At 46.4% G+C, this 23945-nt stretch overlaps 1 protein-coding gene across 1 annotated transcript in view; it reads right to left on the minus strand.

Annotated features, from left to right (window-relative positions):
* Positions 1–15813: 15813 nt before the first annotated feature.
* Positions 15814–23945, minus strand: part of LOC138498233 (uncharacterized) — a 29724-nt gene continuing 21592 nt past the window's right edge. Inside the window, exon 3 of the mRNA XM_069622094.1 lies at positions 15814–16863. Within this exon, the coding sequence (XP_069478195.1) occupies positions 15814–16863 (1050 nt within the window). The remainder of the gene's footprint in view (positions 16864–23945) is intronic.

The raw sequence follows: 23945 nt of genomic DNA on the forward strand, positions 1-23945 counted from the left end.
TTAAGCATTTTGGAACATATTTAGTGTTTTTGCTCATCCAGTTTCAAAGCCAGTCTGACAGTTGAAAAGCCAAATCCGTTTTTTTCTTGTGTTCTGTATTATTCCAGAGGACTGCTCTCTCATCATCTATTTAAATTGCCTATTGGTGGGTTGAGGGGTGTTGCAGGGGGAACTTTTAACCACAGTGCTAACTGTTCCAAACCAACCCAAAAGTATTCTTTTCTGTGCTGCAATCTTTTTGTGTTCCTTACCTGATTCCCAGTGCATTAAAGATATCATTAATTGCTCTTGTCACCCATTGGTGATTGTTGTTACCTATTAAAAATATATTGTGATTTTAAATTCTAAATACATAAATATTTACCTTTGCAAACTAGCCTGATTCCTGGTTCAGTGTAACCTGGGGGTATCTTGAGAAGGGTGTGATATGAGTGGTATGTCATTCAGAATATTGAACTTATAGATAAAAATAAATAAGGGTTTCAGTTGCGCACCACATGCTAGGTGAGACTTGGGTGTGTGCCTGATTGAAATCATTTACAAATACATGAAAGGTGAACACACACAATTTCCTATTATCAGGCAGGCAGTGGCAATGCTCAGCAGGCTCTGATCACTTCCTCAAGTACTAAAGACCTAATATGGCAATCACCCATGCATCAGGGGACGGACATGGCCTTAGTCCACCAGCCCAAGGCAGGCCCGAGCAAAGCAAGGGCCTCAGCGAGGGCTCTGAGCCGTTACCGGCCATGTCTGCCCCCCCCACCCCCGACATGGGGATGATTGGCATTTGCACCATAGGCCTCATTCAGGGTGTGAATAGTTTAATTATTATTCTTTATTTTTTTTACAGGGGATGGGCTCTGCACATATTGCACAAGCCCAATCTCCCTTAAAAACACAATACAAATCAAGTCCCTTTTCCATTTCCATGGTGGTGGCTGTGCAGAAGGGAGGAGTGCCAGGATTGAAGGAGCACGAAGCTCCAGTCCAGCCGGTAAGTGGGGAGGGATTGAAGGGTGGGGAAAGGGTGTAATATGTTTTTAGGGGTGGTGGGTATGTGGGGAGGCAACAGGGAGGGCCTTCCTGTTGCCTCCCCACGTTCAAGATGGTGCCACTCAGGAAGGGCCTTGGGTGGCTGGAAACAGCAGTCGGTATACAGTGTGCGCTCGGCTGCTGTTCCAGTTACCTGATTGGCTGGGCGTTCTTCCCCAGTTGTGATGAAAATATCAATTGATGTTCAGAATTATTACACTAGATACTGCATTTACTTGATTCAGTTGTATTTGAAAGCCTTCAAAAGGTGTCTATGGGGTCATGAAACATGTTGGAAAGTTTTTTTCCGAAGAAACGGTCAACAACATTTCAGTTAATGAAAGCCAGCTTCTGGCTAAGGGTGTTACTGTTTGGGTGCCACTCTGCTGCTCGGACCTCAGTAATGGAGCATTTTCCTGGATGCCACACCCCCCTCACTGGATCCAGAACCTTAAACAGCTGCCCAAGCCCTTGCTGGTGAAGCTCGTTGCTGGCTATGCCCGCTCCTGGCTAAGGGCGCTGCGATTTGGGGCTGTTTGGGGGTGACTTCGGGACACATGCACACAAGAAGATAGGGCTGCTCCACTTTTTGAGCAGGCTACCATTCATTGCTACCCTCCACCTTATATTTACCTATCTGGCTGGATTCAGACCTACAGGTATTTTGGGTGAGGATGAGACTGACTATGGCAGCCTTAAACTGTCTGGGCATTCCTCACCCATAAACCTGTGAAATATATGATTATTTGACTTTTTATGAACTCTTGTGAATTTAAGCTTTTATGAACGTTTATGGACTTTTTCAGCATTAGTTAAATTCTCTATGTATTTATTATGTTATGGTGCTGCTGAGGTTTGCACAAGTTTCTGTTTTAACTATGGCAAAAATTAAAGTCTCAACTAGTCTCTAGCCTCAAAGTACACCTGAGCGGTCTCATATAGTAGCAAGACATATTTAGGAGGCCAATGTATTAATCAAGTCAATTTAAATCTTATTATATTCCTTAAACGATAATGGTAAAAAGAAACTGCACCAAGTTCAAGAGAAATCAGCTGCCAAAATGAACAACTGATTTGTAAAGGAGGGGAAAAAAGCATAAAGAGCACTGGCACCAACACTAAGTATGGGAAGAAAGGTAAGCCAGCCTAGGTTGTACCCAACAAAACAAACCCTCAGTATAATTCATGTGATGGTTTACATAAAGAAGATATTTTAGCTATATTTGAGGTACTGCGAAGCCATGCACAAAAGGGGGAGGACCCGCTGATCCCTAACATCCTTAGCTACATCCACAAGCCAAAACCTCAGTGCGAAACAGTGCGATTGACCCGTTATATCAAAAATCGTATAAGTAAAACTTTGCAGCGAATTTCAGTTTTGCAAAAGTTTTACACGTGTGAATTGCCTTTAAATTATTTACTATATGGCTTTTGAGATTCCAATTGTTTTCTTTTGATTAAATCATTGCTCTTGCTTGCCTGCATCTGTTCAAAGCGGCTCCCATAGAAATCTATAATAATTTAAGCATTTTGGAACATATTTAGTATTTTTGCTCAGCCAGTTTCAAAGCCAGGCTGACAGTTGAAAAGTCAAATCCGTTTTTCTCTTGGGTTTAAGGGGGAAAGGTGGGAGTGATATTATGTTTGTTCTGTATTATTCCAGAGGACCTGCTCTCTCCTCACATCTATTTAAATTGCCTATTGGTGTGTTGAGGGGTGTTGCAGGGGGAACTTCTAATCACAGTGCTAACTGTTCCAAACCAACCCAAAGGTATTCTTTTCTGTGCTGCATTATTTTTGTGTTCCTTACCTGATTCCCAGTGCATTAAAGATATCATTCATTGTTCTTGTCACTCATTGGTGGTTGTTGTTACCTATTAAAAATATATTGTGATTTTAAATTCTAAATAAATGAATATCTACCTTTGCAAACTAGCCTGATTCCTGGTTCAATGTAACCTGGGGGTATCTTGAGAAGGGTGTGATATGAGTGGTATATCATTCAGAATATTGAATTTATAGATAAACATAAATAAGGGTTTCAGTTGCGCACCACATGCTAGGCGAGACTTGGGTGTGTGCCTGATTGAAATCATTTACAAGTACATGAAAGGTGAACACACACAATTTCCTGTTATCAGGCAGACAGTGGCAATAGTCAGCAGGCTCTGATCACTACCTCAACTACTAAAGACCTAATATGGCAATCATCCCTGCATCAGGGGACGGACATGGCTGTAGTCCACCAGCCCAAGGCACACCTGAGCAACGCAAAGGCCTCAGCGAGGGCTCTGAGCCGTTACCGGCCAAGTCTGCCCCCCCGACATGGGGGTGATTGGCATTTGCACTCTAGGCCTCATTCAGGGTGTGAACAGTTTAATTGTTATTTTTTTTTTATAGGGGATGGGCTCTGCACATATTGCACAAGCCCAATCTCCCTTAAAAACACAATACAAATCAAGTCCGTTTTCCATTTCCATGGTGGTGGCTGCGCAGAAGGGAGGAGTGCCAGGATTGAAGGAGCAGAAGACTCCAGTCCAGCCAGTAAGTGGGGAGGGATTGAAGGGTGGGGAAAAGGTGAATATGTTTTTGGGGGTGGTGGGTATGTGGGGAGGCAACATGGATGGCCTTCCTGTTGCCTCCCCACGATCAAGATGGTGCCACTCAGGAAGGGCCTTGGGTGGCTGGAAAAAGCAGTCAGTATACAGTGTGCGCTCGGCTGCTGTTCCAGTCACCTGATTGGCTGAGCGTCCTTCCCCGGTTGTGATTAAAATATCAAATGGTGTTCAGAATTATTACACTAGATACTGGATTTACTTGATTCAGTTGTATTTGAAGGCCTTCAAAAGGTGTCTATGAGGTCATGAAACATGTTGGAAAGTTTTTTTCCTAAGAAACTGTTAACAACATTTCAGTGAATGAAAGCCAGCTTCTGGCTAAGGGTGTTACTGTTTGGGTGCCACTCTGCTGCTCTGAACTCGGTAATGGAGCATTTTCCTGGATGCCACACCCTCCTCGCTGGAGCCAGATCCTTAAACAGCTGCCCAAGCCCTTGCTGGTGAAGCTCGTTGCTGGCTATGCCCGCTGCTGGTTAAGGGCGCTGCGATTTGGGGCTGTTTGGGGTGACTTCGGGGGACACATGCGTAGAAGAAGATAGGGCCGCTCCACTTTTGAAGCAGGCTACCATTCATTGCTACCCTCCACCTTATATTTACCTATCTGGGTGGATTCAGACCTACAGGTATTTTGGGTGAGGATGAGACTGACTATGGCAGCCCTTAAGCTGTCTGGGCATTCCTCACCCATAAACCTGTGAAATATATGATTATTTGACTTTTTATGAACACTTGTGAATTTAAGCTTTTATGAACGTTTATGGACTTTTTCAGCATTAATAAAATGCTCTATGTATGGTGCTGCTGAGGTTTGCACAGGTTTCTGTTTTAACTATGGCAAAATTTAAAGTCTCAACTAGTCTCTAGCCTCAAAGTACACCTGAGCGGTCTCATATAGTAGCAAGACATATTGAGGAGGCCAATGTATTAATCAAGTAAATTAAAATTTTATTATATTCCTTAAACGATAATGGTAAAAAGGAACTGCACCAAGTTCGAGAGAAATCAGCTGCCAAAATGAACAACTGATTTGTAAAGGAGGGCAAAAAGCATAAAGAACACTGGCACCAACACTAAGTATGGGAAGAAAGGAAAGCCAGCCTACGTTGTACCCAACATAACAAACCCTCAGTATAATTCATGTGATGGTTTACATAAAGAAGATATTTTAGCTATATTTGAGGTACTGCGAAGCCATGCACAAGAGGGGGAGGACCCGCTGATCCCTAACATCCTTAGCTACATCCACAACCCAAAACCGCAGTGCGAAACAGTGCGATTGACCCGATATATAAAAAATCGCATAAGTAAAAGTTTGCCGCAAATTTAAGTTTTGCAAAAGTTTTACATGTGTGAATTGCCTTTAAATTATTTCCTACATGGCTTTTGAGATTCCAATTGTTTTCTTTTGATTAGATCATTGCTGTTGCTTGCTTGCTTGCTTGCATCTGTTCAATAATTATAATAATAATGTTATAATAATTTAAGCATTTTGGAACATAGTTAGTGTTTTTGCTCAGCCAGTTTCAAAGCCAGGCTGACAGTTGAAAAGTCAAATCCATTTTTCTCTTGTTTTTAAGAGGAAAAGGTGGGAGTGATATTCTGTTTGTTCTGTAATATTCCAGAGTACCTGCTCTCTCCTCACATCTATTTAAATTGCCTATTGGTGGGTTGAGGGGTGTTACAGGGGAAACTTCTAACCACAGTGCTATCTGTTCCAAACCAACCCAAAAGTATTCTTTTCTGTGCTGCATTCTTTTTGTGTTCCTTACCTGATCCCCAGTGCATTAAAGATATTATTAATTATTCTGTCACCCGTTGGTGATTGTTTTTACCTATTAAAAATACATTGGCCCTCATTACGACCCTGGCGGAAATCGAAAAACGATGGCGGAAATGCAATACCGCCATCGAATAGCGCTCGGTGCGATTATGACCCGTCACCGTAAAGTACGATGCCATTAGCGAAACCGTAGTGAACGCCAACGCTAACTGCACCAAGTACGCGCACGCGCGCCATGCCAAACCGTAATTACCACCATGGCGCAATGGTACGTGAATTCTGACCCTAGCGGACATGTACCTAACGCCATCAAGCATGGCGGAAAGTACCATTCCGCCATGGTGAGAAGTACGGCATCGCGAATCAACCGTAAACGGCCCTACTGAGTGCCTGTACACCACTCCCTGGCCACATTGCACAACTCCTCGTAGGTGCAATGAAGTCACACAATGCAACCAGTGAAATGTACAAGTCACCCATGCATGCCAACGAACAAATGAATCTAGGGGCTCCAAGTGCCTTGTGAGTGGCCATCCATATTTGCCATGGCTCCATTGCCGCACTGATGCAGCACAGGCATGTGAAGGTTCAAGTACAGCAACATGAGCAGAAAAATGAGACAAACAAAAACAGGCCCCCCCATCGACTGACACCAGTGTAAGGCAACATTCAAAGCAGTATCCTGAGGGAGACTGCACCAGCCCTGTACTCCTGCCAGTAAACAAACCAACCATCAGCATAAGCATGTACCACACAAGTTGGCAGAGTGACTGAGCAGCCAGGCTCATCTCAAGAGGGGCCAATGGGAGCTGCAGGGCACAGATGGCACGAATACAGAAGCCATTCCAATGGACATGACCTCAGTCTCCCTCCAAGAAACGCACGCAAACACAGGCACCTGTGACCAGCCATATTCTGATAATCACATCATTCCACCAATCCACCTGGCTGACCGGCATCTGTTACACAAAAGCTAATCCCCCGCCCCTGAGCATGACATCATTAAAACAGTCATAATGGTAGCCCCTATCCCTGACCACACTGGGCTTCGTAGGCAAACGCGGCCAGTACAGTACCACGCAACTATACTCAGAAGCCGGAACCCAATGCAGATCTTCTCACAATACATCGCACCACAAATAGGAATATGCTACATTACTTGCAAAGAAGAACGCTACACGGTTAATATCAGAATAGAAATTTAATGCACCACAAAATCACCAAGCCCATACAGCCATTAGGTCATGAACCCCAAAATATATTTCATTATTGTGGGCTGCATCCGCAATAAATGACCAGCTTCTTCTTGTGTGACGCCCTGTTCCTTCATGGTACACAGGGGCTACATTCACGTTCAAAAAGGCAACATGGAAGCGCCTAGAACCGCAGGTCCGTCCCATTAGGTAGGCACTAGTCCAGCTGAAAGGTCGAAATGTTGCTCCTAGCCACTAGTACTGCGTAAGGGCATGTGGCCCATTGGCGATCGTCCCATAAGATCGTAATGGTGCTCCACTGATTAACTCGAAGCAGCAGGTGTCGGGAGTAAAAGCCATCTGCAGGAGTGGCATACAGATGGCAGCGGCAAAAGGGGAGGAGATACCTGTCACCCAAATGAAATGAAAAAGAATAGTATGGCCATCAGAACTTGATTTGTATTACTCACTTCAATGATCACACTAAATCTACAGCCATATGCATGCTAGCCCACTCCAAAGGATTATTCCCACCCAAAAATCACTTGCGAATCATAACTATAAAAATCGAGGTGAAAACACTATTACAAACGAGTGTTTGTGTGCATGCGTCTGTCAAAACAGAATCCATTCGATGGGATTAGTAACGTGCATAGACACAAGTGTTTGAAGGCGCGTCGAGACAGGGAGGGTTCAACAAGGGCAGATAGACGATGGTCCCACTATGGCAGCTCTGCATCACATAGCGCAGGGGAGGTGGATAGATTCCAAAAAGCCCTGTACATGGCAAACTCTCCATCAAATCATCTGTCCATGCATCCATACATCATTCCCTCATCCCGGTATGAAAACGCCTGATTATTTACTCACATAACATGTGAAATTTCCATTGAGTCTGTGCGTAATGCAGTCTGCAAAATCCACTGTGCTCCAGGCCGGAATTCCAGTGTTGTGAAGTAACATGTATTTGGGAACGTCCTGCCTTATCGTCCACTACGCTATTGCGCATCCCATACTATTCATATCAATCATTGCATTCTCGCTATGGCCCCTGTCCCAAGGACATTAAACAATAGAACGTTATATTTGCAGTCAGACCTGTGGGCGTCTCCTCGCCGCTAGCTGAAGACCGAAAGCGCCGTCCTTCGAATTCCTCATTTGCAACATCACGTCGAAAAGGCATCTGTGACCGCTTGAAATCACAAATCCATCCATGTAGTGCGGCAATGTGTGAAAATGCAAACTGGCTTCACTCACAAATGGGACGCCCCGCCCGTCGGTGAACCGCGGTACAGTGCTGCATGAGGGTCCACCGTTAATCGAGTACTACATTCCACTGACCCTTCACAAGTTTGTTCGCGACTGCAAAGATAGTATGTGAAACAATGGGACCATAGCAGAATGAACATATGAACCAATATTTCACTGCCATCGGGATCAAATACATGATTGTAATAGCAAGATGCCATGCGTCGAATTGCAGCGTTGTGTGCGGGACGTGCTCGCCCAAAGGGGATTGCAGCTTGCACAGGTGGAATGAATCACCACAGGTGGAGGCAATACAGCTTGAAAACACATAAATTGCACACCCAACCCCCTCCCACAACCACACCCACTCCAAAATGCTACCGGCAGGACTAGCGATGTTGGCCCTGGGGGACCTGATAGCACTGCAAGTACTCCAACTTCAAGAAGAAGACGAACACCAACTACTACAACAACCGGCCGCACAGAGGAGACGCAGGAGGAGGGCAAGGCAGGGCCAGCAAGGCCCGCCAGCACAGCCACTACCACCACGCAGGCAGCCCGCAATCCCACGCCTCCGAGCACATCCGTTCAACCTCACGGATGAGCAGATCCACACCCTCTACCGTTTGGACCGGGACACCATAACCGCCATTGTGGACATGACACAGGCTGACCTTGTCAGCATGATAGATAGCCCAACCGCCATCCCACCCCTACTGAAGGTGGTGTCTGTACTCCACTTCCTAGCCACAGGCACCTACCAGCACACAGTCGGACAGTTGCATGGCATTTCACAGCCAGTGTTCTCACGGACACTATTGCAAGTGCTCGATGCCCTCCTTAAGCACGCAGACGAATACATCTCTCTACCACGCTCGGAGCAGGAAATTACGAACACAAAAGTGGGATTCCATGCACTTGGCGGCATACCGGGTTGCATTGGTGCCATCGACTGCACCCATGTGGAATTGGTCGTCCCACATGCCATGGAGGCCCAGTACCGCAACCGAAAACAATTTCATTCTCTTAATGTACAAATGGTGTCTGACTCCAACAGGATCATTACACATTGTTGTGCACGATTTCCTGGATCAACCCATGATTCTATGGTCTTGAGGAACTCTACAATACCACGCTACATGGAGCGACACGCAGGGAACAGATCCTGGCTACTCGGTGAGTCTCATTTCATGCATGATAATGTGGGGTATGTGATACGGCAATGACCTGGCAGGAAGGGGGGGGGGCGTACGTAGCAATGTCATTCCACAAACATCCTTTATTGTCCACATACAGGTGATGCCGGGTATCCACTGAAGAGATGGCTCCTTACACCACTCCGGAACCCACAGAACCAGCATGAGGAGGACTACAACCATGCCCACTCACGTACCCGTGTAGTCATAGAACAGGCATTCGGCCTACTGAAGACTCGTTTCCGCTGCCTCAGCAGGTCTGGCAGGGCACTCCTGTACCGCCATGAGAAGGTTGCAAAGATGGTCATGGCATGTGTCATGCTACACAACATGTGCGTACGTAGAAATGTGCCCATGCCCCCTGACGCAGAACTGCAAGCACCTGAAGATGGTCATGATGAGGGTGGGGATGTGGCAGCACCTCAAGGAGTCTGCGAGGCACAGGAGGGCCGTGACATTCGGCAGATTCTCATTGATTCATGCTTCTAGCACTCACGCCTGGTGGCTGATACATGGACACGGGACTTGTGGCACTGTGTGTGTCTGGAACATGCACAATATGGACTGTACGCCTATAAAGGCCTCGTACACAAAGATCAATGTCCACACATCTCATTGGATGATCGTGCATTGTTTATAGCATATGTGAAATTATGTTACACACCCCATCGACCCGCCACCCAAGTGAGCCCAACACACCCCCTCCACCCTCCTACCTCCCCCCCGAACACCAGTGTCCGAAGATGCTCATTGTCAGTGGGCAGACGCTATTGCAAGCCCCCTCTCCGGGTATCAGGGGCACCCCTGCCTGTGGAGCGCAGGTTCCTCCCAGATCTACGTTGGGGGCTGCCCTGGACGGAACTTGCAACGGATGATGTCTCTGCCTGCTCACGTCCATGCATGTCCCTAAGGGTTTGTGAGAGCTCAGTGAGCACACGGCGCACAGCGGCAAGTTCAGCACATACGTCTTTGGACGTCGCATGCAGTTCCCCCCTCAGGCTCTCGGTGCTTCTCTCCATTTGTACTCTCAGGCTCTCGGTGCTTCTCTCCATTTGTACTCTCAGGCTCTCGGTGCTTCTCTCCATTTCTGCCCTAAGTGTCTCAGTTGATGTTTCTATGGCTGCCTTAGTACCCCCACATTCATCAGCATGGTCCTTGAGGAGCGTGGCCAGTTGCTGCTGTTGCACGATCACCTGGTCGAGGGACTGTTGCCTCTGCTGTGCCATGGCCATTTGCGGTGGTGTCACAGAGGGGCTGGTCACCTCATGTTGCCTTGCCACAGGGCTTGTGGGAGATGGCCAGTCGTCGTCTTGTGGGTGCCCCTGCGTGGTATCCTCATGGTGTACGGGATGAAACAAACAGGGGGATTGAGACAGGTCATGGATGGATCTTACTTCGACATCCCCGTTTTCTGTGTCGGAGCATGCTGCCATTAATGCAGTGTCACCTATGGTGCTGCTGCCACCAGAAGCAGTGCCTTCTGTGGCATCCATTGGGGGGACCTGTGGTGGTGCTGTTGTGGGCATGCTGGCTGCTGGGGTGCCTGTTGAAGTTCCCTCCTGTGTGCTGCCACTTGATTTGTGCTGCTGCCGTGTCTTGATGCGTGCAGCTGAGGTGGAGGGTCTTTGGCCGTTGGTCTTGGCCCTCTTTGCAGGTGTGCTGGTAGGGGTGTCCTGGAGCTCGTCGTTTGAATCGGACCCTGTGGTGGAGTAAAGGAGGGCGAGCGTTATTAATGGGTCTGTTGAAATTGGAATGGCAATGTATCACATGCATTGGGGTGGTACCTGAGGGTGATTTGGGTCGGGGCCTTGGAGGTGGTTTCATTTTTGTGTGGATTGAGGATGCAGTTGTTTTGCAGCCTGCAGTTAGGGTGTGCCTGCTGCACGTGTAGAGGGTGTTTTTAGGATTTTTAATTATTTATGTATTTAATGTGAGTTTTAAAGTGCGCTATCAGGCCAATGTATGTGGACGTTCTCCTGGACATGTGTTACTGTTGCACTATGTGGACACATGGTACTTCACATGATTGGACATTGTGGATTTAGCATTGTTTTTTTTGGCCCACCTACCTGATTCTTCAGATGTCTGCACTCCTTTCTCCATCCCTCCGACTCCCTCTATACTCTCCATTCCAATGGTGGAGGCACAGATTTCTTCCCAGGGGGTCAACTTGATGGGTGATTCCGATCCTCCCCCGGTAGCTGTGGCAATGTTACGGTTGGCGGATAGTATGCTCCGTACGCGTATCCGCAGGTCGTCCCATCGCTTTCTGCATTGCTGTGGGTTGCGGGGTGCGGTCCCCACCGCACTTACCCGCTGTGCCACCAGGGCCCATATGGCCTTCTTGTTCGCAAGTGCCGTCCTGGTCATTTGCGTCGAGAAGACGACGGCAGCATTCTCCTGGAGGGTCTCTGTGAGCACGGTGAGTTCCTCACGGGAGAAGTGGACCTGCCGCTTGCGGTCGCACGCTTTTTTCGCTACTTTTCCCATTTTTATTGCTTTCACTAGGGTGGATGACGGGTTGGGATGTGTCTCAGGGTAGTATTTTTTATGGTTGTGTGGGAATTCAGATTTTATAGGTGTACGGCGTGCTGTTTCCCGTTCCGGGACCATGTTTTTACTTCCGTTTCCGTATATTTACGGTCACCGTACTTTCCGATTGCCGCTCATTACGGTGACCGCTAAGATGGGTGGCGGAATTGCACCTAGGGCGCCGTACGACGGCGGTGAGGGGCGTTTTGGGGACATTTCCGCCATCGCGGACTTTGCACTTCCGCCATGGCGTAGTGCTCGTGCCCGATGGGTCGGAATTAGCCGCACTTTGCTCCGTCGTGCAATGGCGGAAACGCTATTTATGCTATGGCGGTCAGGTCAGTCACTTTCCGCCAGGGTCGTAATGAGGGCCATTGTGATTTTTAAATTCTAAATAAATAAATATTTCCCTTTGCAAACTGCCCTGATTCCTGGTTCAGTGTAACCTGGGGGTATCTTGAGAAGGGTGTGATATGAGTGGTATATTACTCAGAATATTCAACTTATTTTTTTAAATTTACTTGTTTGTAATTACAGTTAGCAATTTTTACAAGAATTTTTACTGTTCCTTCAGAGCTAAGAGATTCATTGAAAGGGTAGAAAGGCGAACATAACATAGATGAAGAAGAGGAAGAAGAGAAAGAAGGAGAAGGAGAAGGAAAACAACAACAAAGACTTGACTTTCAAGGTTCGACCTTCAAAAGTTCGGGGTTCAAACAGAACAGAGGAAATTCACTAGCTTCAGATTGGATTTACCAGTCCTTCCTGTAATGCGTTGGTAATCAGATCCCGCGTTCAGTCGCACTGAACTAGGTTGCACTTATTTTGTAGCGCTAGCTACCAGATTGTGCGTTTATTTTGCAGAACGCTGCTTCTAAGATTTTTATGGTTGCTAGTGCCCAGGACGTTTTTTTCCCCTGACATTAACCTGTTCCACCATGTTGTTTCTTCTTCTTCTTGAAGTCCCACAAGGTCGGTGCACAGGTTGTTTAGATATGTAGCGCGTATTTCTCTTAGCTCCGAACACTGCATCAGGAGATGGTGTACTGTCTCCTGTTTGTTTGGGTCGCCACATAGTCTACATTCTGTAGTGGCTGTTTTTAGTCTGATCGATTGAATTTCGCGAGTGGGGAGGAGATTTAAACGTGCTCTCATGTAGGTGATCCTGAGTTGTTTGTCGGGGAACTTTATACAATACGGCAAAGGTCCATTCAGACTGTTAAAGATGGGTGGCAGATGTTTTGTGAGTTTGTTGAGTTGTGCCTTTTCTAGTGTGTTGATCCAGTCTTGGGCTTCCAATTTGGATTTTACTCTTGTTGGGTTCTTTTGCAAGTCTTCTTCTGTACACGCCACTTCCTCCAGTTTCCTCCTTAGTTTGTCCACCCATCTGTTTAAGATGTTCAACTTGCGGTTTGTTATTTCAGTTCCAATGATCTTGTAAGTCAGCGGAGCCTCAGGTAGTGCAGTGTTTCTCAAGAGTTGCATTGCGCCAAGAGTTACCGATTGTTCAAGGGAAAGCAGGCCTAATTCACGCCTGATGAGTTCCACTGAGACTGACTTTGGTAGACTTAATAGGGATTTCCAAAGAAACCCTTCCAGTTTCCACCATATGGTGTTTGGCATGTTTAGGGTTGCACCCATCGCGTAGGTTAGTGTCGGAACTACCTTCCCTTTATAGAATAGAATTACTGGGATGACTGAAAATTTCCCCTATTTTCCATCCAGGGTCTTCATTTGAGCTGCTAGGTTCTTTGCTTTTTTCCAGAGCGTCGCCTGCATTGACTCTTCCTGGCTAGATGCGTCTATGAGAACTCGAAGATATTTGTAGGATGGCACTACCTCGATGCTTACATTTCCCAAGAACCATCTGTTGTTCAACTTCTTTTTCGTAGAGCTTTTCCCAAGCACCAGAACCTTTGTTTTTTTCTTGTTTATTTGCAGATTATTTTCGTCCATATATGCCGCGTTGGCGCTGCAGGCCTTTCTGCGTCTGATCTAGCAGAATAAGGTTGTCTGCGTATAATAGTCTTGAGATGTTCACCTTCCCCAGTTTTGGAGGAAAAGATCTCACAGACAGTTCGGCTTCCTTAAAATCGCCTAAGTAGGCGATAAATAGGGCGGGGGCTAGGGGACAGCCCTGTTTCACCCTGCGTTTGGATGGAATTTCGTGCAATAGCGTTCCTTGGGTTTTAAGTCGCACTCTTAGTTTGGTGTTTTCATGTAGGGCCATCACAGGATCGAGTAGCTCTCTTGGACATTTCCAGTTTTCCAGTTTGGTCCATAATCTTCGCCTGTCTACTCTGCCGAACGCCTGTGACAGGTCTATGAAGGCCATATACACTGGCGATGTTCCTTGTTTTACCTTCGCTTTTATCAGGTTTAGCAAACAAATGTTCACGGAAGTGCTTCCGTTTTTGAGGAAGCCCATTTGAAAGGGGTCATCTGCAGGTGAAATTTTTGCCCAGGTACGAAAATGGGCTAGAAGTAAGGTTGCAAATATTTTCCCTATTATATCCAACAGTGCAATTGGGAGGTAGTTGCCCGGTTCTTCTGTCGCCTTGCTTATAAATCGGCACGATCACTGCTTCTGTCCAGGATGCGGGAATAGCTTTTGTTTCTCTACAGTCTTCAAAGATGGTGCTGATGAACTCTGCCCATTCCTCCGCGTTTTGTTTGATGTCTATATTGCTGAGTCCATCCGGACCTGGTGCCCTTGATTTTTTTAATCGTGTAATTGCTCCTCATATGTCTTGCCTGTCAGATAGATCAATCTATTGATGTCCTGTGTTTTTTAGCGGAAGCACCTCACTAGATGTTGGGGCTTTGTAGAGATCTTCAAAGAATAAGGCCCATGATTCTTCACTCACTGCGATAATTGTTTTAGTGTCTGTTTCTTTGTTCGTCCTTTTGATGAGTGCCCAAAAATCACTGCTTTTCTTAGTGCTAAGTGCCCTAAGCATTTGCTCCGTGTCCTTCTGGTACTGAGTGAACCTATGCCCTAGGATCCAGGATTTATATAACTTTATCTTGCTTTGTAGATTTCTCCACGCCAGTAGAGTGTTTGCTGACTTCGCTTTTCTTAGAATGCTTCTTCTTTCCACCACTTCTTTGTCGTACGCATGGATGTTTTTAGCTGCGGCGTGGGTTCCATGTTTCATTTTCTTTCTGTGCTGTAGCAGAAAGGGCAGGTAATCTGGATGTACTGTTTGGTTTCCGAAGCGTTATTTTGGCTTTTGTAGGCATTTGAGATGTTTGCAATGCTAGCTGCAGTTAAACGCAGCCGCGTACGTTGGTTGTTTAGCTCTGTCTGGTGTTTGTAGCTTTGGGTTAGGGGAGGTATTGATGCCCATGTAATTGTTACCAGATTATGGTCGCTCTCCGTTGTTTTGACTACTGAGTAATTTTCTATGTAATGTAACATACTCTCGGAGATAAAAAAGTAATCAAGGGTAGCTTTCGATGTTCCTCTCTCCCATGTGGGTATCGTCCCTGACCATGATCTCACTGTAGCAAGATTTCTAGATTTCATCAGGACCATCCATACTGTTCCTCTGTCTTCAGCTTGTGAGCGTGCTTTCTTCTTTCCCGTGTTGTCTATATCGCTGTTACAGTTCGAATTGAGATCGCCACATGTAATTATGTGAGTTTGCGGATCTTCTACTGAGATGTTGTTGATCGCCTTTTCTATTTTGTTACAGAAATCCGTGCTCGACGTTCTCTGTGGATTCCAATATACAGTTATTATTGCGATCTTTGATGATTTCATTTGCCTTTGTTTGCACTGTTTTTGATTCCACGTTGTTAAGATCACCAAGATGCCGTATGATTCCACTATTTTTTTGGTCATTTCAATTCCGCATCCCATTCGAATGGCTATCAGTAGCCCTGCCGATGGTCGGCCAAACATGCCTTTTGTTGCCGGGGTGAATGCTATCTCAAATCCATCCAATGCAGGTTTCACCATTAACCATGTTTCTTGGAGACAAAGTATATCGAAAGCTCCCAGGTCTTGGTTGTCTGGTTAGTTAGATGGTCGTGACCTCTTGTGTTCCATGAGGCCATCGTCACAGCGTTCTTTGTCGTGGTCTGTTCATGATGAGTCGGAGGAGGTCTTTTTTCCGGCGCTCCTCCTGGTGGTTGCTATTTCTCAGAGTTGGAGTTTAGGGCTGACTTCAGCCACTTCCATGGGCCTTTTGGTTTTCTTGATTCTTCTATGACTTGGTCAAACACTTCTTTTTTTTAACATTTTCATGTTTATTTACTTGATCTTTTTTAGAGCGTTGTGTATCTGATTTCTGATAGTCTTCCTCTCGTTCTGATCTGAGTCTCTGTTTAAGGTATTGCTCGCTCTTCCTAGGTGACCCATCTTTTTGTGCAAACGTAGCGTAGTTTTCACTTCGTCTACTCAGCTCTCGACTGGTTTCTCTGTATTTCTGCCTCCTGTAGCTATTGCTTTCCTCTGCTTTTGTTCCTCCTAAGTTGGCCCTTTTGCAGTTTTCCCGGGCGTGTATTTTTAATGTCTGATGACGTTTTGAACTCTCACTCTCACTGACTCTCCTTGACCTTCCGTCTTGTTTGTTTTCTTGTGTTATTTCTGTCATTGTAAAACCTGCTTTTTTTAGATCTTTGTATGGCTCATTAGTAAGTTTCTTAATTGCCCCACGTTTAATATGCAGATATGTTTTTGCCTTCTGGTCACGGTGGTAGGGTTCAATTAAGGTGAAATCATCTGTCTTTAGATGTTGCAGCGATACAATTTTGCTCAAAGCTTTTAGGACTGTTTTCCTGTTCAGGATGATATACTCACTTTTACATGATGATTGTTCTAACTTAAAGACTCTAGTTGTTTCCGGTTTAGCTTCTCTTCGCGTGAGTCTTTCCCGCCCTGATGTTCTTCTTGTTCTTTCCTTTGAGTTACTTCGTACTCTTTGTCTTTTTGGGGTGGGTGCCTGTCTGTTTGGTTTTCTTTGATTAGTTTCTCGGTTTTCTTTATGGTGTTCAGCACGGCTCTGGTCTTGTTGGTTGACTCCTTGTTTTTCACACCCTAAGTTTTGCCCCCTTTTAGATGTCTTATTTTCTATGGGATCTTCTGCCTCCTTCTGGTCTGTCTTTGAGATATCCTCTTGTGCCGAGTTCTCGATAACTTTGTCTTCCGCAGTCTCCTTATCTGGCTCTGAGTCCGGGTATACCGATATATCCATTAGTATTCTTGTCGTTGAAAATTCATCTGCCGTTCTTGGGAATTTTTCTGTATGTATGAACTTATAGATAAAAATAAATAAGGGTTTCAGTTGCGCACCACATGCTAGGCGAGATTTGGGTGTGTGCCTGATTGAAATCACTTACAGCTTCGGGGCTCGTGACCGGGATCCTGAATTTGACATACCACTTGTGACAGTCTAACACAGCATACTAGCCGGCGGGGTACATACACCTTGTTCGGTTGGCATACTGTGCTACACTGAACAAGCACCCTTCAAAAGAAATACTCGAAAGAATTGTGCCGGTTTGCAAAAGTAAATTAACCCTGAGATAAGTCAGAAAGAAATTAATATTTCTGGAATAGCAACCCCAGTGGAAATTAATTTTGCTAGGGAACACTTCCTGCACAAACTGATTGTCAGGGGTGAGTGGCCATAACAGGATGAACAGGTATGGCTGCAGGAGATAAAACAACAAGTCACTGCAATCGACCTTGAGATCTGGCAGGACAAGGGTCCATTATATCAAGCGCTTAGCGAGCTGTACATGCCCTCAAAAATAAAAAAGGAACAGTGCAAAATTGCCAAAGTAGCGTCCTACCTGTTCCTCCACATAGGAATCATACAGGAAAAGCATGCAGACAATATCATTCTGGCACAGAAACAAGGGGAAGCACTGCAGAAAATCCAGACCAATCTGGACTCTGCAGAGCAAAGGCTCCAGGATAGCCAAGAATCTGAATCAAAGGCTAGGCAGTATATCACCAAACTCCAAGAAGATCTGGCTATCTCACTGCAAAAGAATGCAGAGCAAGATACCCAGGTACAGACACTACAAAAAGAATGTCAGGAAAGGCTTGACTCTTTACCACACAGTCAACAGAAACTGGTGCAACAATTTACTTTTAACAGAGCATGCACAGAACAGATAGTCACTTTAGAGTACCACCTAGATTCCTTGAAAGAAGAAAATAATAAATTAATTATTAAAGATATCCACTCTCAAGAGGAATTTGATGAGGAGGCCAGAAATCTGATGCATTTAAAAAACAGAGGGATGGCCTGGCTGCACAGAGGGGCACTGTAACTCAGGAGAGGGGCGCCTTAGGCCAGGAAGTCAGCCAATTAAAAACAAAGTTAGAGGAAAGAACGCTGGTCCTTCAGGAGTTTAGTGAAATTAAAACTGATAATGAAAAGCTACTAGAGCACATCAGGCAGGTGGAGGATGCGCTGGCTAAGAATATTCAGGCCAATAATGACCAAAAACCAGGAGGTGAGTCTCCTGCAGCAAAAATTGGCCCAGTATTTCCAATCCAGTCAGGAAGCATAGAGAGACCATGAGGCTCTCTGTTAAAAGAACGACAGGCTCCATAGACAGATAACTGTACAAGAGCAAATCATTGAGACCAGTAAGGCCTTAATACAGGAGCAAAAGGGTCAGATTTTGGCATGTCATCAGGGAATAGGGGCTGAAAGAGATGAGATAAGAAGGGACAGAGAAACCCCTGAGCATAACCTCAGGACCCCTGTCATCAGGTACGTTAACCCCTTCAGTTCCATGAACTCTGCCACCCTCATGTCCACTGGCTCATATGAGCCAAGGGCCATGGGGATGGTAGACTTCAGCACAATGGGAAATGGGGAACTGACAGATCAGCGCCTCCCAGAAATGGATGGGCGGGCATCTATGTACAGATCCCCAAATGTTAGGGCTAGCCTCTCTGATGGGGAGAATCAGAGATTTGGCTCCTCAAAAATACTGACTACCAAGGGATCAGTCGGTCAAATTTGGTGGGGAACTCCATGAAACTAGGCCCACAAAGAGTATCTTAAAAACCTCTTCCCAGTTATGGCAGTGGGTGGGAGGCGGGTACTCAGCCAATCCTGACAGCAAAGGAGAGTCGGACGACTCTTCTGAGCGCCACAGGTCTCAAGAGACTAGGACCCCACATTCTGCAAGCCATTCCCAAGCTCAGAGAATCAGGGAAAGCCTAGAGGATCAGATAGCCACCTCCTGTAGCAGTGCCTCTGAGTCAGAGGATGAGTGGACAAGGGTGACCAAAACTAAAAAGGCCAACAAAATTAAGAGGGCCCTACTGAAAGATCCCCTGAAACAAATCAAGGCCATTAGGAGCGTCATAACTCCCTATCATAAAAATGCCAAATATTCAGTTTGGGAGCACCTCGAGTTGTATGAGCAAATGATGGATACTTTCCACCTGAAGGATAGCCAAAGTTGCATTCAATATGTCAAGTGGACATTTTCCCCTGAATACTTCAGCTTCTTTGCGGGCTGGAGGATCAGAACCACTCAAGATGGTGCACCTATAGGGCAGCCAACTTAAAGAATTTCTCCATACATAGAAACACTCAAGAGGCCCGCAAGGTGGCCTACAATTTGCAATGTGGGGAAGACCAGGCCCCACAAGAATTTGCTCAAGAGCTAAAACGTGCCTTTGCGCAGACCACCAGGAGGGTGCACACAGACAGTAGGATGTTCATCAATACCTTCTTTCATGCACTCCCCAAATACATCATGACCCAGCTGGTGAGGGACTTTCATGAGAAGAGATCACTAGACTGGGTCATTGAACAGGCAACTCGCATTTATGAAGTGCAGAAACCGGTAGAAAATAAAAGTACCAAACCAACCAACACCCATGCTGCTGCTAAGGTGGCGGAGGTGAAGGTTGCCCCTGTTTTAGATCTGGAGATTGGGGGGGCCTAAAAATATTCCTGTGCAAAATCCTCCTAACCAAAGACTCAGAAGGCCCTCGGGCCAATCCCAAACAGGTAGTCAAGGAGGTAACCCCACAAATGGGACCCTAACTCCCCTGACTATGTCAGCCCCCGTTACAAGGGCAGCAGACCCATCCTGGGCTATGTGTGGACTCCACAAGCCCAAGGGGGGGTATCCAACCAGGCAGCAGCCAACCCAGGAATCTTCCCTCCTAACTTCCCCCAGGAGGGCAGTAATCCTCCAAATGCCGGTTTGAGTTTTTTTCCCCGGTACCTGCCAAACATCAACCCCCAAAACAACCCTTAATTTTTCCCCACTTTCCTGAGCCCAGACAGCCCAATCTGGAAGAGGGGAGGCCAAGGGTGGAGGGGTACCAGAACTATCCCTACCAAGGGTATTATGGGAGAAGGGACAGTTCCTTTTCCCGTGATCAACCTAGGATGGACCAGAGAACCACGTACCAGCCAGAGCGGGTGTCCCAACTGGAGCGCCAGGTGCAGAACTTGTCTCAGGATCTGGGTCGCATGTTGAGGGCTCAGCAGAACCCTCAGATGAACATGGCGACTCAGAACCCCTCAAATCAAGCGTTTGGTACTCCAGAGCAATGACGGGGAGAGAACCCGACACCCCACCGGTTCCCAGGGAGGGGGCACAGGGGGAAGGGGGGTGTAAAGCCTTAGAGGAAGCTTCCTTCCACACTTGTAAAAAGCCCTAGGAAACCCAGGAACCAGAACCAAAATCTCCTTCCTCCGAAAGTCTGCAACCTAAGGAACAGAGGGTGGGTAGGAGAAATAAAGAGCCTAAAAAGACCCATTTTGTGGAGGAGGTTAGAATCTTCCAATTTGAAGGAGAGGAGTCCTCAGAGGATTCTGGGAAAAGGATCTTCTCCTTCAGGGATGGGGGACCTCCTCCCAAAGAAAAATGGGTCCCGAGAGATCCTGATCCAGACTGGGTAGATGTGGGGTCTGAGTTAAAACCGCCCATCATTGAACCCCAGAATGACCGGCCAGAAAACCACCTGGCCCAAACCAATTTTGGTGACTGCCTCCAAAAAGAGGGAGGTAGGGGTCAGCCCAGAATCAGAACTAGGGGAGTCCAAAACTCCCCCAATATCCAGCTGTCACATTTTTCTTACAGGTTCCCAAGCGCCCAAACAGAATCCCGCCCAAACTACCCCTCCGTCAGAATCAAGAGTGAAGAAATTAACCCACCAATTGGCCGAAAATGTGCATTATCTTTGCCCCCTTGAGGAAAAGGAGGGAATATTTTATGCCACGGTCCAAATACAGGGGCAATGTACATTTTTGGCACTGGTGGACACTGGATCCCAAGCCACCCTTCTGTCAAAAAGGGCCTTTGATCAGCCGAATTAAGGGAGGGGGGAGAGATACCAAATCCCCCTCACCCCTCTTCCTGGACAACTTCAGAACTTCGATGGGAATGAAATTCCTGTCGAGGGGGACTGCGGATTTAGACATTAAAATTGGGCGACCGAAGGTGAAACACCCGGTCATAGTTGTGACTCCAGAGGGCACACCATGTTTACTAGGGAATGACATCCTGCGCAGATTATCTCCCCTCATAGATTTTGTAAACAAGGTCCTCTGGACCCAGACTAACCAACCAATAAAATTAAAACATAGTGTCAACCATGTTAGTTTAAATGGCACATGCCACATGGTTGAACAAAAACCTGACCAAATTGAATTCCATTTCCAAAACCACCAAATACCTGATGTGACAGTAATTGCAGTAGGACAACAAACTGGTGATGGGAAGTCCTCTCTATTTCTGAAAATCAACCTTCCTTCCAGGCTCAAGTGGCATTCCACACTGGAAGGGAATACTCTGAAATTCTATGCAAATTCACAATCAGGAAATCTCACTGCTATTGTCCAAAATGATAATAAACCAGCTCAAAGCTTGGCTGGCCTTCAGAAAATTGGAGAACAGTTGTTCATCCCGGTCCAGTTAAATGGGGGGAAGGATTCTGTTCTCACCAGAGTGTGCCTGAACAACAGTAAGAGCTTCATCAGTGAGGCCATGTTCTGAAAATGACCAAAAGATCCAGCCATCCCCACATTTAAATTGATAGACAAATGGGAAATGGACCCGGAAACACCCAAATCCAAACATCTCCTGCCTAGCAGGTGTATGCTAAAAATGTCCATAGGCAAGAAGAGCATAGTCCATAATTGTTGGGTCATGCAAGATTTCCCTGCTGCATTTTATTTAGGCAGTGACATTCTCAATCGCTTTGCCATTAGTTTGGACCTAATAAGCTTCAAAGCCAGGTCCCGATTAGCGGGTAATCTCATGTACTTTTATGACTCAGAGAAAGCATTTCGGTCAGCTCAATTGCTGCCATATGCAGTTGAAATGCAGATTGGAGAGGAATTCACCATCCCAGAACGGACCCGACAATTCACACTTAAAGTAAAAATTAAAAGAGGACAGAAACTGCAAAATCCTGACGCATATGTTCACCTCAATGCCCATTTCCAACAGCAAGGGTTGGGGTTAAACCCAACACCACTAGTCAATACAGAACACAACACCATTCCAATAGAGGTGGATAACAGTGACCTTAGGAGTATCACTCTGGGCGCAGGCACCATTATTGGAATGGAGGTTGATGTTACGCTCACCTGGTTCGCACAGGGACGTCGATCGAACCCGGACAGCAGCGGCCTCCACCAACATAAAGCGTAGGGCAAAGATGGCTGTTTGGACGGACCGCCTAGTCTTGTGTGCTTCATTCGTAGAAATATTCTCCTGTAGATGGAGAAAGGGATTTAGTCCCATGGATTTGAGTGCAGATCCCTCCCAACTGCTCCCAATCTCCCCGCTGGCCACCTCCGATATTCCCACTTAGTGTCCTCACCTTATGTTTTTAACGGATGAGCTCTCCATCCTGCGTGGCTTGCAGGGGCGCGTAGATACCAGTTACTTCACTGGTTTGGGGTATTGGAGTTCTGGAAGATTATTGACTCCGGAGTTTACCAAGTTTAAAGAGTTCAATATGTCCAATGGTCACTCTTGTACCCCTTGGTGATTTTGCGGCAACAAATACTGTCTGGAGGTTGCTGGTGGCGTTCAGGTAAGAATCTGTATTACCCAACATTATCCGGTAAAGTTGCGTGAGTTTAACTTGTTGTTTTGTCCTTCTTTCATAGATGCGGTGTAAGAAGGTGCGGTGTATTGAAGGATAATGCCTCCGGTGGTAAATCAGGTAAGCCTTGTGGTAAAATGATTGTCTTTGTAGTCTCTCTAGGCTCACCTCGCTATTCCTTTGTCTTTTTCCCCCAGGTGTTGAGGATCGCGGAAGAAAATGATTGAGGCAGTGCCGAGTCGAAGATGCTGTGGACTGGTGAGAATGGAGCGGCGCTGCAGCTGCGAAGCGAAGCGTGTCGAAGTATGTCCCTTCAGGCTCGGAATGGTGCAAGATCCTGAATCAGGTAAGGAATCAGATTAATGTCCGTAACCTAACCTCTTCTCCTATTTTCCCCTTTCTTCTAGGAGCGGATGCGAGGCGGGCATGGCAGAAGACTGGATGCAGGTTTTCAGGCACGGTGAGCATTACGCTGCAGAATGCAGAATAACGCGAAGCCTGTGTTGTAGATCGGGCGTGGTTTAAATAGCCTGAAAAGTAGTCCCAGGTAAGAAGTCCCTAGAACCACGCCCGAGTAAAAAAATAGTCCTTGCAGAAAAATAGTCCCTTCCAGGTCTCACGTTGGCCTGGATGCATGTGCAGCATGGTCTGCCTAAGGTAAGTGATGACTATGAGCCTGGCGCCAGGACTGATTCTTACTATGAGCCTGGCGCCTAAGGCGCCAGGACCAAACCCAGATAGCCCCTAGCCGGGGCTTCTGAGGTTTTACTAAATGTCTGGATGCCTGCTTCCGGGGCGAATGGGCTTGATCCAGATGCCCGGGGATAGGCATCATGACAGCACTCCCCCCCAAGGCCCCTCCCAGGGTTGTTCTTCCTCTGGGCCCTGGTTTGTCGGGGAAGTTCCGATGGAATTTCTTCACTAACTGGGGTGCATGGACGTGGTCACTGGGTTCCCATGACCTTTCCTGCGGTCCGTAACCCTTCCAGTCGATTAAATAAAAAGTTTAGATTTAACCATCTAGTCTAGGATATTTTTTACCTTGAATTCAGGTTCTCCCTCTATTAGGATGGGGTCAGGTGGTTTGGTTAATCTTGTTCCGGGTTGAACTGGTTTTAGAAGTGAAACATGGAAGACGGGATGGATCTGCATATTAGAGGGTAATTCTAATTGAACTGCTACCGGGTTGATGATGTTTTTAATGGTATAAGGTCCCAAATATCTAGGATTAAAAGTTTGAGTCCCTTTTAGAGGTATGTGTCTGGTAGCCAGCCATACTTGATCTCCAAT

The sequence above is a fragment of the Ambystoma mexicanum genome, chromosome 5q (assembly GCF_040938575.1).
Source record: "Ambystoma mexicanum isolate Mex_15411 chromosome 5q, UKY_AmexF1_1, whole genome shotgun sequence".
Classification (NCBI taxonomy): domain Eukaryota; kingdom Metazoa; phylum Chordata; class Amphibia; order Caudata; family Ambystomatidae; genus Ambystoma; species Ambystoma mexicanum.